Source organism: Carcharhinus amblyrhynchos, chromosome 2 (genome assembly GCF_965287045.1).
Source record: "Carcharhinus amblyrhynchos chromosome 2, sCarAmb.v2.hapA, whole genome shotgun sequence".
Lineage (NCBI taxonomy): Eukaryota > Metazoa > Chordata > Chondrichthyes > Carcharhiniformes > Carcharhinidae > Carcharhinus > Carcharhinus amblyrhynchos.
In genome coordinates this window covers 96,818,858-96,831,404 of record NC_137325.1, presented here as the reverse complement: position 1 = coordinate 96,831,404, position 12,547 = coordinate 96,818,858, and the positions used below count along the sequence as shown (strand labels likewise).

Genomic DNA, 12,547 nt, shown 5'->3' with positions numbered 1-12,547 from the left:
CTTTTCTTTCAAATATGTTGGGCACGGTGCAGAGTTGTGAAAGGGACATTTGGAAAAATACATTAGAAAATATTCTTTACACAGACAATTCCACATCCCTAGGATGAATAATTAAATGCAGAAGCTCTGGATTCATTTGAGAAATAACTGGATGTTGCACTGTGAAATGTAAAGTTAATATTAGAGAATAAAATTGAACTGCCTTTTTTTTAAAGCTATTTTTCAATATTATCACAAGTCATCTGTTGGATGAACAAGCGATGGCAAATCTGATAGAATGAAATTGAAAAATGGTGGGAAATGTAACTTTAAAGTGCACTTTTAAGTATTAGAATGAGTTCTGAAACTGGCCCTGAGGTATGTGTTATCTTTTTAAATAGAGAATTTAATTTTGTCAGAGGTGGATTTCTGGCTGTCTATTAGGAAAATTAGAGGGAGGGCATCAGTGGAAATGGAGATTCTGTTAATTCTACACTGCATCAGTAGCATAAAGTAGGCAAAAAATGTATTTATTTTAGATACTCTGTTGTTTTTCTATCAAAAGGAACTGGTCTCTTTCTAAGGGTTATGGTGCTTCTTGTATTATGGCATGCTACAAAAATGTGTTAAAATTAAGCATCACAGTGACTTTAGTATATGTTTTCTGATGAAATATTTGGGGGCACAGCCTGATGATGAGAAACTCATTAGCAATTATGTAATTTTCTTGCACCTGCGGGAAAAGGCTGCTTACTGCGGAACGATTTTCTAATGAGAAATGGAATGCCTGCAGTGTTAAATTTGGGAATTTATTTTTATTGCTTATTCACTGTAAATGTGTTTTGCAGAACTACAAATTTGAACACAATTTGTGTATGAATTATGTGTACAAGATGCTTATAAATGTAATTTCTATAATTTGTGTAATGGAATCAATGCTAAGTAATTTCATTAACCTTTTCCCAGGATTTGATGTGCTTGCAGTTAGTGAGTCATTATGCTGCTACATCTGTGTAGTGTTAAGGTTAGTGTTTTTTCCTGCTTTTGTCACTCATCACTATCCACTACATTCACCATCATTGACAGTGGAATGCAGCCCCATGCATTGATAGTTAAGAGCCATCACATTTTTGTGTGTAATCAAAGGTTTGTGATATGTAAAGATATGCACATCACAGGTAGGTACGTGCAAGAATATTTATTTCAATGATGCTTCATGTTTCCTTATTAAAGCATTCACATCACGGTAGCATGTACTGATAATGCAATTCACTGAGCTTAGTCAATGCATGCAATAATGTAAAAAGGCAAAGGTGTAAAATTCCAACAGGCATCAGGTATGTTCCACCCAAACAAATATTGTGGAAGGTGTGGCACAAGTTTTTAAGTTATTAAAACCCAAGCAGTGAATCTACTGATTTACGTACTTCTGAGAATATCACACATTGTTTGCAACCTGAAAGCAACTTTGATGTGATCAAAAAATATTAAGAAATCCCTTTGCAGTCTGATGCATATTGTCCCATTAATGCAAACAGGCTTGGTTACACAGGCAGTGCAGAACCTTTGGGTTTTTTTAAAGAAAATAAATAGCTAAGTCCCTGATCAAAGAGGGATAGAGATTCATTGCTCAGACGAAAAGGAGACAGAGTAATATATATGAAATGCATCTTCAGGGAAAAAAAAGAAATAAATGGAGAAAGCTGGCCCAGCCAAATGACTTTTTAAATTCCTCTTTTTCTTTATGCATGTGTGAAGTGGCTGGATTGCAATTCATTAGCCTTTTCTCAGCCACAGAATAAATAACGCAATTTCACAGCTTTTGCCAAGGAACTATATTGGTGTATCCTTGCAATGTAGTTTAAATCTACGAAGTCCCCCACTTGTGTTATTAGTTTATGTGCCTGTGCAATATCAATGATATGTTAACAATGGCTTGGCTTTTGTTTTGAAGTCTAAGATGAACAATGTTTTCTAATTTAGAGTGAATTCATGGTATATCATTAATTGCAATAACGACCTGCTCTGATACCCTTATGGGAATTGCCACAAAAATGGGTACGACCTAAAAAGAAATACTTAGTTGTGATCTGTTCATCTTTCCCATGGTTATTACTACCTCCAGCCACCTACTGATCAAGACCATGTGCTGATAATGTTGCTGACCACAGGTGGATCTGAATCACATTGCTGTGTGGGGCTGTAATGGATCGAATTCTCACTATATTATTGCACAGCTTCTTGCTGTAACATAGCATTGATGATTACAATTTACCTTACAAAGTTATACACTGCTTCTCTTCAAAATATCCTAGACCCCCTTCCTCTCCCCTCACTCTTCGCCGAACCTGCAGATTTCAAGTAGTACAAATTGTCCCTCGTATCTGATGACACAGTGACCTGATTAGCTGGCATCCTCATTGAAGTTGGACAAGTTCCAGTAGAAGTTCTTCAGGCTGCTTTCCTCAGTTTCTTTCTGTCAGATTCAATCTCAGTGCTTCTGATTGTTATTATCTCTAGCAGCCTCTAGTTACCTTGAGTACTATTACCTCTTCTGCCCATCACTCAAGTTTAGTCTAATCCTTGATTTGTTTTTGAACCAATCCTTCTCTATTCCAAAGTTGCCATATATCTCTTTCAGTCTCTCTGTCCAGCAGCCTCTTCAGAATAGTACAATGTACCTTAATCTCCCGCCATTGCACAGTTTCCCTAAACCACCTCCCTCCCTGTGCTCTTGCTTTCTATTCTCCTTTTGCACTCACTTGTCACCCTTACCCCTTTGTAAGGCTACTCTGCTTGGCCACAGTTCACACAGCACCGTGTATCTGTGAGGCAATACAACAACAAGGTACGTTTATATAGTGACATTAGCAGGGTCAAACGACTCAAGTTATTTGGTACCATCCTCTGTACTGCTAAAATAGATGATGTGCTTAAAAGCTGGCTTCACCCAGAAATGTCATTACCAAATGAATGAACTGCCATGTGGACATAATGAAAGTTGATTGAACATGCCATTAAAACGGATGCCCCAGTTTCCTTTCTTTTCTGGTGAAAAGTATTCCTATCTAATAAGAAATTAAACTAGAAAATGTATTTCAATTAAAAACCTTGCCTTGTCACCTATTGAAACCTCAATCTTTTTATGAACAACTGAACAAATGTTACAGCAGTGAGTTAACAAGGTTCAATAAATGCTCATGAGGCTAAGAAAGGCTCAGTTACCAATTGCATCATTCTGCTTTTCTCAGAACCCTCATCTCCTGCAGTCACACTTACATTGCTAATTCACACGTGACACTCACAGCAACGGGAGCTTCAGAAGATGCGAGGGAAGCAGACAGTCTGAACAAAGACACACTCAACATTTCTCAGTGAAGCCTTTTGACGTGGCATCAGAACAGCTTCGCTTCCCGTGTAATAGTCAATCACCAATTAGAGTTAATTGGCAATTACAAGAAGGAACAAAGTTTCAGATAATGACAAAAAAAGATTCAAAGAGAGTCCAAGAAAATCCTTTGCGCAAAGGGTGGTTGGAATTCTTTGTCTTGAATTCTTGCATGAATCACAGTCCCTAAACAGTTTCACGAAAGTATTGCATAGCTGCATGAAATATAGACAAAAATACAGGAAATAGGGACAAGAAATTTGAATTAGACAGGATTTTCAGATCAATATTATTTCACTGTTGATGGCACATTATTCTGATGTTAAAATACCGGAATGCAGATTTTTAACTCATGTGGATGCCAAACATGGATACAGACTTGCTAGACCAAATGGCATTTTTCTATCTTAGCCCAATTAATGCTGTTATCACCTAGATGTGGAAATAGTTCTTAAATTCTACAGGAAGGATTTCAATTGGCTCAGTTGATACATTTGACACCCAATGCCAGATTAAATGATGTAGGACAGAGACTCGAGGTCAAGCCTATTCAATGCTGAGCTAAATGAGGTTTTACAATTGTTCTCTACACTCCTAAACCCAAAAATGCAAAATCAGTCAGGATTTCCACCCCATTTGTCATCCAGTGCCCATTCCTGTGTGAAGATCATATAAAAAGAGGATGTGCCTTAGTTATTATTCCCCCATACTTGATTATTCTGTTGAAAATCATGGGTCAATCTCCAATATCAAGTATATCCTTTGGTGGTCATTTTCCAAAATTCTTTGGACTATGGAACAGTTCCTACAGATTGGAGGATAGCTAATGTTAGCCCTCTATTCAAAGTGGGAGACAGAGAAACTATAGACCAGTGAACCAAGCGTCGGTAGTAGGGAAGTTGCTGGAGTCCATTATCAAGGTTTTCATAGCTCAGCATTTGGAAAGCAGTGGTATAATCAGACAAAGTCAGCGTGGACTTACAAAAGGTAAATCATGCTTTTCAAATCTGTGAGAATTCTTTGAGAATGTAACCAGTAGAGTTGACCAGAGAGAAACAGTGAATGATGTTTATTTAAACTTTCAGAACGCTTTTGTCAAGGTCTCACGTAACAGATTACATATGAAGTTAAAGCACATGGAATTGCGGATGGTGTCTTGAGATGGATAGAAAGCTGGTAAGCGGATGGGAAGCAAAGAGTTGGAATAAATGGGATTTTTTCCAATTGGCAGTCAGTGACCAGTGGAGTTCCGCAGGGATCTGTGCTAGGACATCAACCTTTTACATTATATATTAATGATTTGGAAGAGGGAACTGAATGTATTATCTCCAAATTTGCCGGGAATACAAAGTTGGGTGGAGGGTGAGCTGTGAGGAGGATACAGAGATGCTTCAGCGTGATTTTGAAGGGCTGAGTGCTTGGGCATCTGCATGGCAGATGTAGTGTAATGTGAATAAATGTGAGATTAGCCACATTGGTAGCAATAATAGAAAGGCAGATTATTATTTAAGTGGGTGTAATACTCAGCGAGACTTTGGTGTCCTTGTGCATTAGTTGCTGAAGTAAGCATGCAGGTAAAGCAGGCAGTAAAGTCGGCAAATAGTATGTTGGTCTTCATAGTGAGTGGATTGAGTATAGGAATAGGGATGTTTGACTATAATTGTATAGGGTATTGTGTGCAGTTTTGGTGTCCTTATCTGAGGAAAGATGTTCTTGCTGTAGAGGGTGTGCAACAAAGGCTTACCAGGCTGATTCCTGCAATAGCAGGACTGTCAGATGAGGAGAGATTAAGTTTGTTAGGATTATATTCACTGGAGTTTAGAAGAATGAGAGGGTATCTCATAGAGACTTATAAAATTCTAACAGGATTAGGCAAAGTAGATTCAGAAAGAATGTTCACAATGGTGGGGGATTCCAGAACTAGGGGTCACAGTTTGAGGATGAGGGGTAAACCTTTGAGAACTGTGGCGAGGAGAAATTTCTTCACCCAGAGAATGGTGAATGTGTGGAATTCACAACCACAAAAAATAGTTGAGGCCAAAATGTTATATGATTTCAAGAAGGAATTAGATAAAGCTGTTGGGACTAAAAGGATTAAGGGATATGGGGAACAGAGGGGAATCAGGATATTGAATTTGATGATCAGCTACGATCATAATGAATGACAGAGTAGGCTCAAAACGCCCCACTCCTGCTTCTGTTTCCTAGGTATGTTTCTATGTATGTTACTCTGCTCACCTTTCGTACTGGGGGTAACAAAATAACAATAACATAACACACAAACAATGTGATAGCATACACAATAACAATATATAATAGCACAATGTATGGCATCATACATACACTGACAATTTGCAGGCTTATGTATAGGTGAAGCATTTTCAAGAGTAAAGAGCATGTATAATATGAGTATGGAGTGCCATGGTGGCGCAGTGGTTAGCACTGCTGCCTCACAGTGCCAGGGACCCAGATTCACTTCCAGCCTCAGTCACTGTCTGTGTGGAGTTTGCACTTTCTCCCCGTGACTGCGTGGGTTTCCTCCGGATGGTCCAGTTTCCACCCACAGTCCAAAGATGTGCGGGTTAGGTGGATTGGCCATACTAAGTTGTGTCGGGGGATTAGCAGGGTAAATCTGTGGGGTAACAGGAATCGGACCTGGGTAGGATTGTGATCAGTATGGACTCAAGGGTCCTGCACCTACAACAATCTCATCCGGTCCTATCCCTTCTATACTGTAGGGATTCTATGGATTCTATTCAATGAATATTAAACAGGCTTATTAAGCTGATAAAGGATGGGGAATAAAAAAAGAAATAGGAATAGACATGAGCAGTAGGAGTTTGGGTGAAGTTTTCCGACTTCCAGCACACTGACCCAAATTTTGCTGTCTGCAGTGAATAAAGAACACTCACTGTTCATTACATTTGCCCCTGACTTTTTGTGGGTTTTTTTGTGTTGCAATTTGAGCTGCATTTCCCTGCTACTTGCCTTCACTGTGAATGAGGGTAACTTGCACATTAGATGAGGAATGAGCAGAGCAGCAAAAGCACGTGCTGCCTTCTCCTCAGTCACGTGTTGCTCCATAGTGCAGAGTGGATGAACACAGCAATCTTGGTCCAAGGAGGCCCGGCCCCCAACACAGGTTCCACAGTTAAAGGGTCACCTCTCTTTATGCCTGAGTGCCAGTGTCTCAGGAAGCACAGCCTCTCATGGTAGCTCACTATTGCCCCTGGAACAACACTTCCTTTCCATCGGGCAAGGTGGGCACACTTTGTCAATGGCTGTCAGGATACTTATCATTGGAGAGCCATCCAGTCACGAGCCTTTATCCCACCCATGTGTCTATCTCTCTCCAACATTATGTGCTCGCTTCAGCAAGAAAAGAAAGCAGGATAATGTTTCATAGAATTTTCTTCCCTACAATACAGAAGGAGGGCATTTGGCCCATAGAGCCTGCACTGACAATAATCTCACCCGGCCCTACCCCTAACCATATATTTATCCTGCTAATCCACTCTGACACTAAGGGACAATTTACCATGGTCAATCCAACTAACCTGCATTACTTCACAGGTGAAAAGCAGCTGAAAAGTTAGATATAAGGAATATAGCAGATCTGTTGGCAAAGAATTTACATGAAGGCCTGTTAACATCAGCCAAAAGTGCCAAGTGGACGATTCCTGAGCCTCCTCTTGAGGCCTCCAGCATCACAGATGCCAGTCTTCAGCCAATTCGATTCACTCCACGTGATATCAAGAAATGATTAAAGGGACTAGATACTGCAAAGGCAATGGGCCATGACAACATTCCGGCAATAGAACTAAGACTTGTGTTCCAGAACTAGCCACACTCCTATCCAAGCTGTTCCAATACAATACTGGCATCTATCCAGTAATGTGGAAAATTGCCCAGCTATGTCCAGGCCACAAAAAGCAGGACAAATCCAATCAGGCCACTTACCCCCTCAGCAGTCTACACTTGATGATCAGTAAAGTAATGGAAGGCGCCGTTGACAGTGCTGTCATTGTAACATTTATTCAGCAATAATGCTCACTTTTGGTTCTACACAGTAAGAAGTCTCACAACACCAGGTTAAAGTCCAACAGGTATACTTGGTAGCAAAAGCCACTAGCTTTCTGTGGGTTAAGGAGCAGCGCTCCAAAAGCTAGTGGCTTTTGCTACCAAATAAACCTGTTGGACTGTACCCTGGTGCTGTAAGACTTCTTACATTGTTTACTCCAGTCCAACGCCAGCATCTCCACATCACTTTTGGTTCTGCCAGGGTGAAGCAGCTCCTGACATAGGAACATTGGACTTAGGCACAGGAGTAGGCAATTTAACCCTTTGAGCCAGCTCTGCCATTCAGTCAGATCATGGCTGATCTGATTATGGTCTTAACTCCATTTTTCTTTCTTGTCCCCCCATGACCTTTGACTCCCTTGTTTTTCAAAAATCTGTCTAATTCTATCTTGAATGGGTTCAAGACTCAGCCACCACAGCTTTCTGGGGAAGAGAATTCCACATACTAATTACCTTTTGAGAGAAAAAAATCTTCTTCTCATCTCCAACTTAAACAGTTGACCCCTTATTCTAAAACTGTATTCCCCGGTTCTAAACTCTCTCACAAGAGGAAGCACATTCCTGGTATTCACCTAACCTGTCAAATCACCTCAGGACCTGAAAATCACCTCTCATTCTTCTAAACTCCATTGAGCATTGGCCCAACCTGTTCAACCTTTCCTCTAAAAATAACCCCTTTACCCCAGGAGTGAGTCAAGTGAACCTTCCTTGAAGTTCTTTGAATGCAATTATATCTTTTTCGAATAAGGAGACTGAGGTCGGAATCCGCTACCATTGTCAGGGAGAATGGAGAATTTGGCACTCAGCCAAACCTCCATTCACAGTGGCAGGAGAGGAGAATCCCAGCCCCAGGTGAGGTCAGAGAATTCCAGCCTAAAACCGTGTACAATATTATAGATGTGGTCTTTCTGGGGCCCTGTATAGTTGCAGTAAAACCACTTACTTTTAGATTCCATTCCCTTTGCAATAAATGCCAACATTCCATTTGCCTTCCCAATCACTTGCTGTACCTGAATACTATCCTTTTGTGATTCATGTATCATAAGATCATAAGACATAGGAACAGAATTAGGCCACTCGGTCCATCAAGTCTGCTCTGCCATTCAATCATGGCTGATATTTTTCTCATTCCCGTTCTCCTGCCTTTTCCTATAACCCCTGATCCCCTTATTAATCAACCTATCTATTTCTGTCTTAAAGACACTGAATGACCTGGCCTCCACAGCCTTCTGCGGCAAAGAGTTCCACAGATTCACCACTTTCTGGCTGAAAAAATTCCTCCTCATCTCTGTTTTAAAGGATCGTCCCTTTAGCCTGAGGTTGTGCCCTCTGATTCTAGTTTTTCCTACTAGTGGAAACATCTTCTCCACATGCACTCTATCCAGGCCTCGCAATATCCTGTAAGTTTCAATAAGATCCCTCCTCATCCTTCTAAACTCCAACGAGTACAGACCCAGAGTCTTCAACTGTTTCTCATATGGCAAGCTCTTCATTCCAGGGATCATCCACACCCTTTTGCACCACCAAATTCTGGAATCTTTCTCTATTTAAAGAGCATGCTGCTTTACTATTCTTCCTGCTAAAGTGGACAAGTTCAGATTTTCCCACATTATATTCCAACTGCCAATTATTGCCCACTTGCTTAACCTGGCTTTGGTTTGCCTTTTGCAAATTTTTTACCTACAAGTTTAGCTCCTCCACATTCAGTCCTTTCATCCAATCATTAAAATAGATTAAAGTAGATTGTAAAAAGTTAAGATCCCAGGATTGATCCCTGTGGCACTCCACTAGTTACAGCTTGCCAAACAAAAAATATCCATTTACCCCTTCTCTCTGCTTCCCATTAGCTGACCAATCTCTTATCCATGCTAATATAATGTGGCAACTTATTAAATGTCTTCTGAAAATCCAAGTACTCCACATCTACAGATTCCCCTTTATCAACCTTGCTTGTAACTTCCTCAAAAGCTATTATAAATGAGTTAAATACATTTTCCTTTCACAAACCCATAATCAAATAGGATTCACGAAGTATCTGCTATAACCTCCTTAAGAAAGGTTTCTAGTAATTTCCCTATGTCAAATGGTGGTCGATCTGGCCTGTTTACCTTCCCAACAGCACTGTGAGTGTACCTACACCACAGGTACTGCAGTGATTCAAGATGGCATCTCACTATCACATTCTGAAAGGTATTTAAGGATGGTCAATAATTGCTTGCCTAGCCAGTGACACCCATATCCTATGAAGAATTTAAAAACACATGATTCTCACTAGTGCTTTCACCTGAGTTACCAAGTTATGAGTTCAACCACACTCCCTACTCAATTGAGTACATCAGTGCACTATTGAGAAAATATTGTAGTCAGAGCTGTTATGAAAGTTAAGTCAAGGTCCAACCTGCCCCCCTCAGGTGGGTGTAAAAGGTCACATTGTATGATTCAAAATGACCATATACTTTATTCCATGGAGAGAGAATAGAGCCAACGTTTTGGGTCTGAAGGGTCATCCTAACTCGAAACAACTTTGGCTGTATTCTCTCCCCACAAATGCTTTCAGACCTGCTGAGATTTTTCAGCATTTTCTGTTTTTGTTTCCAATTCCAGCATCTGCTTTTGACTTTAATCCATAATTCCTTTTAAACAAAGAAAAACTAAAGTAGCATTTTATGCAAGCTGCTTGATGCTTCTTAACTGGTGATTTCTTTAATGTTGGTATGTGTCCTTTCATCTCAGTCCAGGAAGATTTGCTTCACTGGTCAGCTTTACAGTTCTCCCTGAAGATCCTGTTTTATCCATATCTGACAAACCAATATTTTTCTAGTTATTCCTTGAGTTTGCATATAGCTTATACATTTTTTAAATCTCTTACTTATCCAACATGGCAATTACTTAATTTTTACAGTGGTGCTTCCTCTTGCTTCAATTTCCCTTCTATCCCTGATGGTGTCGATTCGAGCTGGATTATGGTTACTTGTACTGGATCCTCAAGCATCTCTTAAAATGACCATTCTTCACACATAGGAGTGGAGAGTGAATGTTGGTAGGCTGGTAAGCTATTCCACATTGAAGGACATCATGGCTGATCCTATTTCCAGCTGCATTTTCTGAAAAAAAGAGTTGCTTGATAAAAATTAAGGACAGAAACCTTGGCCGATCCTTCGTTTTTTTAGTCCATTGGTATTTATAAGTCAAATGTACTGTTCTGAGGCTGCCACTGGTTATTCAACATAGACTAGGGATTGAAACTGGAACCTGCCTGGCCTGACTGGCTATATTCCACATAGACAGTGATGTTTCTAATGGATTAATAGGCCAAGCTGTTGTGATCTTCCAAAAGAGCCTCTCTTAAAGCGGACAATGACTTTCTCAACACAGTTTTCTAACAGAAAGGAAAACAATATTTTGCCGATGGGATTTGCAAACTTCAGCAAATCTCATCCGTTAATTGAGGCATTTTAATAGTTACATATTCTTAAGTTGGATTTCATATCCAATTACTAATTAAATGTCTGGTTTATATAAACAAGCTGTAGCTGATATCTGGCCAACTTCATAAATTTAAAATTTGAAGCAAAATACTGATGCAGCCCCTTCTGAATTGTGTAAATTTTGTATTGAGATTAGCAATCTGGCAATAGAAAAGGCTTTTCTTCTTCAAGGATGATGCTTTATATCATATACCTCTCCTGTACGCTACACGACACCTCACTACCTGCATCTGCTGCAGAAGTTAACAATTACATCACTGTAATTTCAAAGTGCTCCATATCTTTACTCGCAGTCGTAGAAATGAACAGTGTGTATGTTTGCAATATCCTGATTCTTTCAGAAAATGTAGATATTTAATTCAGTATCCATTTTTATAAACACAAAAATTAATCAGATAAAAACAGCTGTCTTACTTTAACTCGTATATGAAACGTCTTCGCCATGGAATATTATACTGACTAGAATAATGTCCATGCTAAATATCAGGCAATTTTGCTGGCACAGATCAAGCGTTCATAACTTCACAATGAAATATTCTATCAAATTATTATACATATGAAAAGCTTTCAATTGATTCATACATGTTCATTTATTTAAAAATGTATTGTACCTCTAAATACAGAACCAAATACAACATGGTGCTTGTCCCGAAAAGTGTGCAATATTGGCTGAGTTTTCCCACTGCTTGGTTTCTCCCAGAAGTTTTAACAGTTTGAAAACTAGTTCCATTTCCCTTTGCAGTGTTTACCTTCTCATTCCAGCTTCTGTCCACATTGTCTTTGGGGTTACCACTGTCACTGCTAACCTGCAGGATTGGTACTGTCTTGAGTGAACTAACTGTCAAATTAACAAAATTGACCATATTGAATCAGGTATTTATTTTCATTTTATATATTGGCATTGATCACAAAGCCAATTAACTGCTTTGGTACTTGTGTGTTATTTAGTCAGTACTATTCATGGAAATAAGATTGAGAAGACAGTGGCATTTTCAGAACATTTCTTTTTCATAAAGTTTTAAAGTTTATTTCTTAGTGTCACAAGTAGGCTTATATTAACACTGCAATGAATTTACTATGAAAATCCCTGATTCGCTACTCTCCAGTATCTGTTTGGGTACACTGAGGGAGAATTTAGCATAGCCAGTGCACCTAACCAGCACATCTTTGGGACTGGGGAAGGAAACCAGAGCACCCTGAGGAAACTCAATTGGGCAACATGCAGATTCCACACAGACAGCCACTCAAGCCGGGAATTGAACCCTGATCCCTGGCGCTGTCAGGCAGCAGTGCTAACCTCTGTGCCACCCTGCTGTCCCTGATTAAGAAAGTAAACAATTTTTCTTTGCAAATGAAATAGGCTACTGAAGCATTGAAAGAAAGCTTGAACAGTTTACACTACATAATATCGATACTAGAGTATGATCTCCCACTTAAGTTGCCAATTACAACTGATCGTAACCCTTTGCTTTCAGCAGAGACTCCTGTGAAATGAATTTTCCCTTTGATAGATACAACCCTGGATTTATGATTTGAATTCATAATGAATAACAAATAATAAGATTCTCTCAGAGACAGCTTAGTTATAAATTGAATACAAAACCAACATCTT

The 12,547-nt window shown here is 39.5% G+C and overlaps 1 protein-coding gene across 2 annotated transcripts in view; it reads left to right on the top strand.

Annotated features, from left to right (window-relative positions):
- Positions 1 to 12,547, top strand: part of LOC145356680 (E3 ubiquitin-protein ligase HECW1-like) — a 434,978-nt gene that overhangs the window by 69,005 nt on the left and 353,426 nt on the right. The window contains exon 2 of one of the 2 annotated variants that reach the window (XM_080209572.1): positions 946 to 1,003. The exons of the other annotated variant lie outside the window; for it this stretch is intronic. Coding sequence (XP_080065698.1) covers positions 977 to 1,003 — 27 coding nt within the window. The 5' untranslated portion in view covers positions 946 to 976. The remainder of the gene's footprint in view (positions 1 to 945; positions 1,004 to 12,547) is intronic. 2 annotated transcript variants of the gene reach the window in all.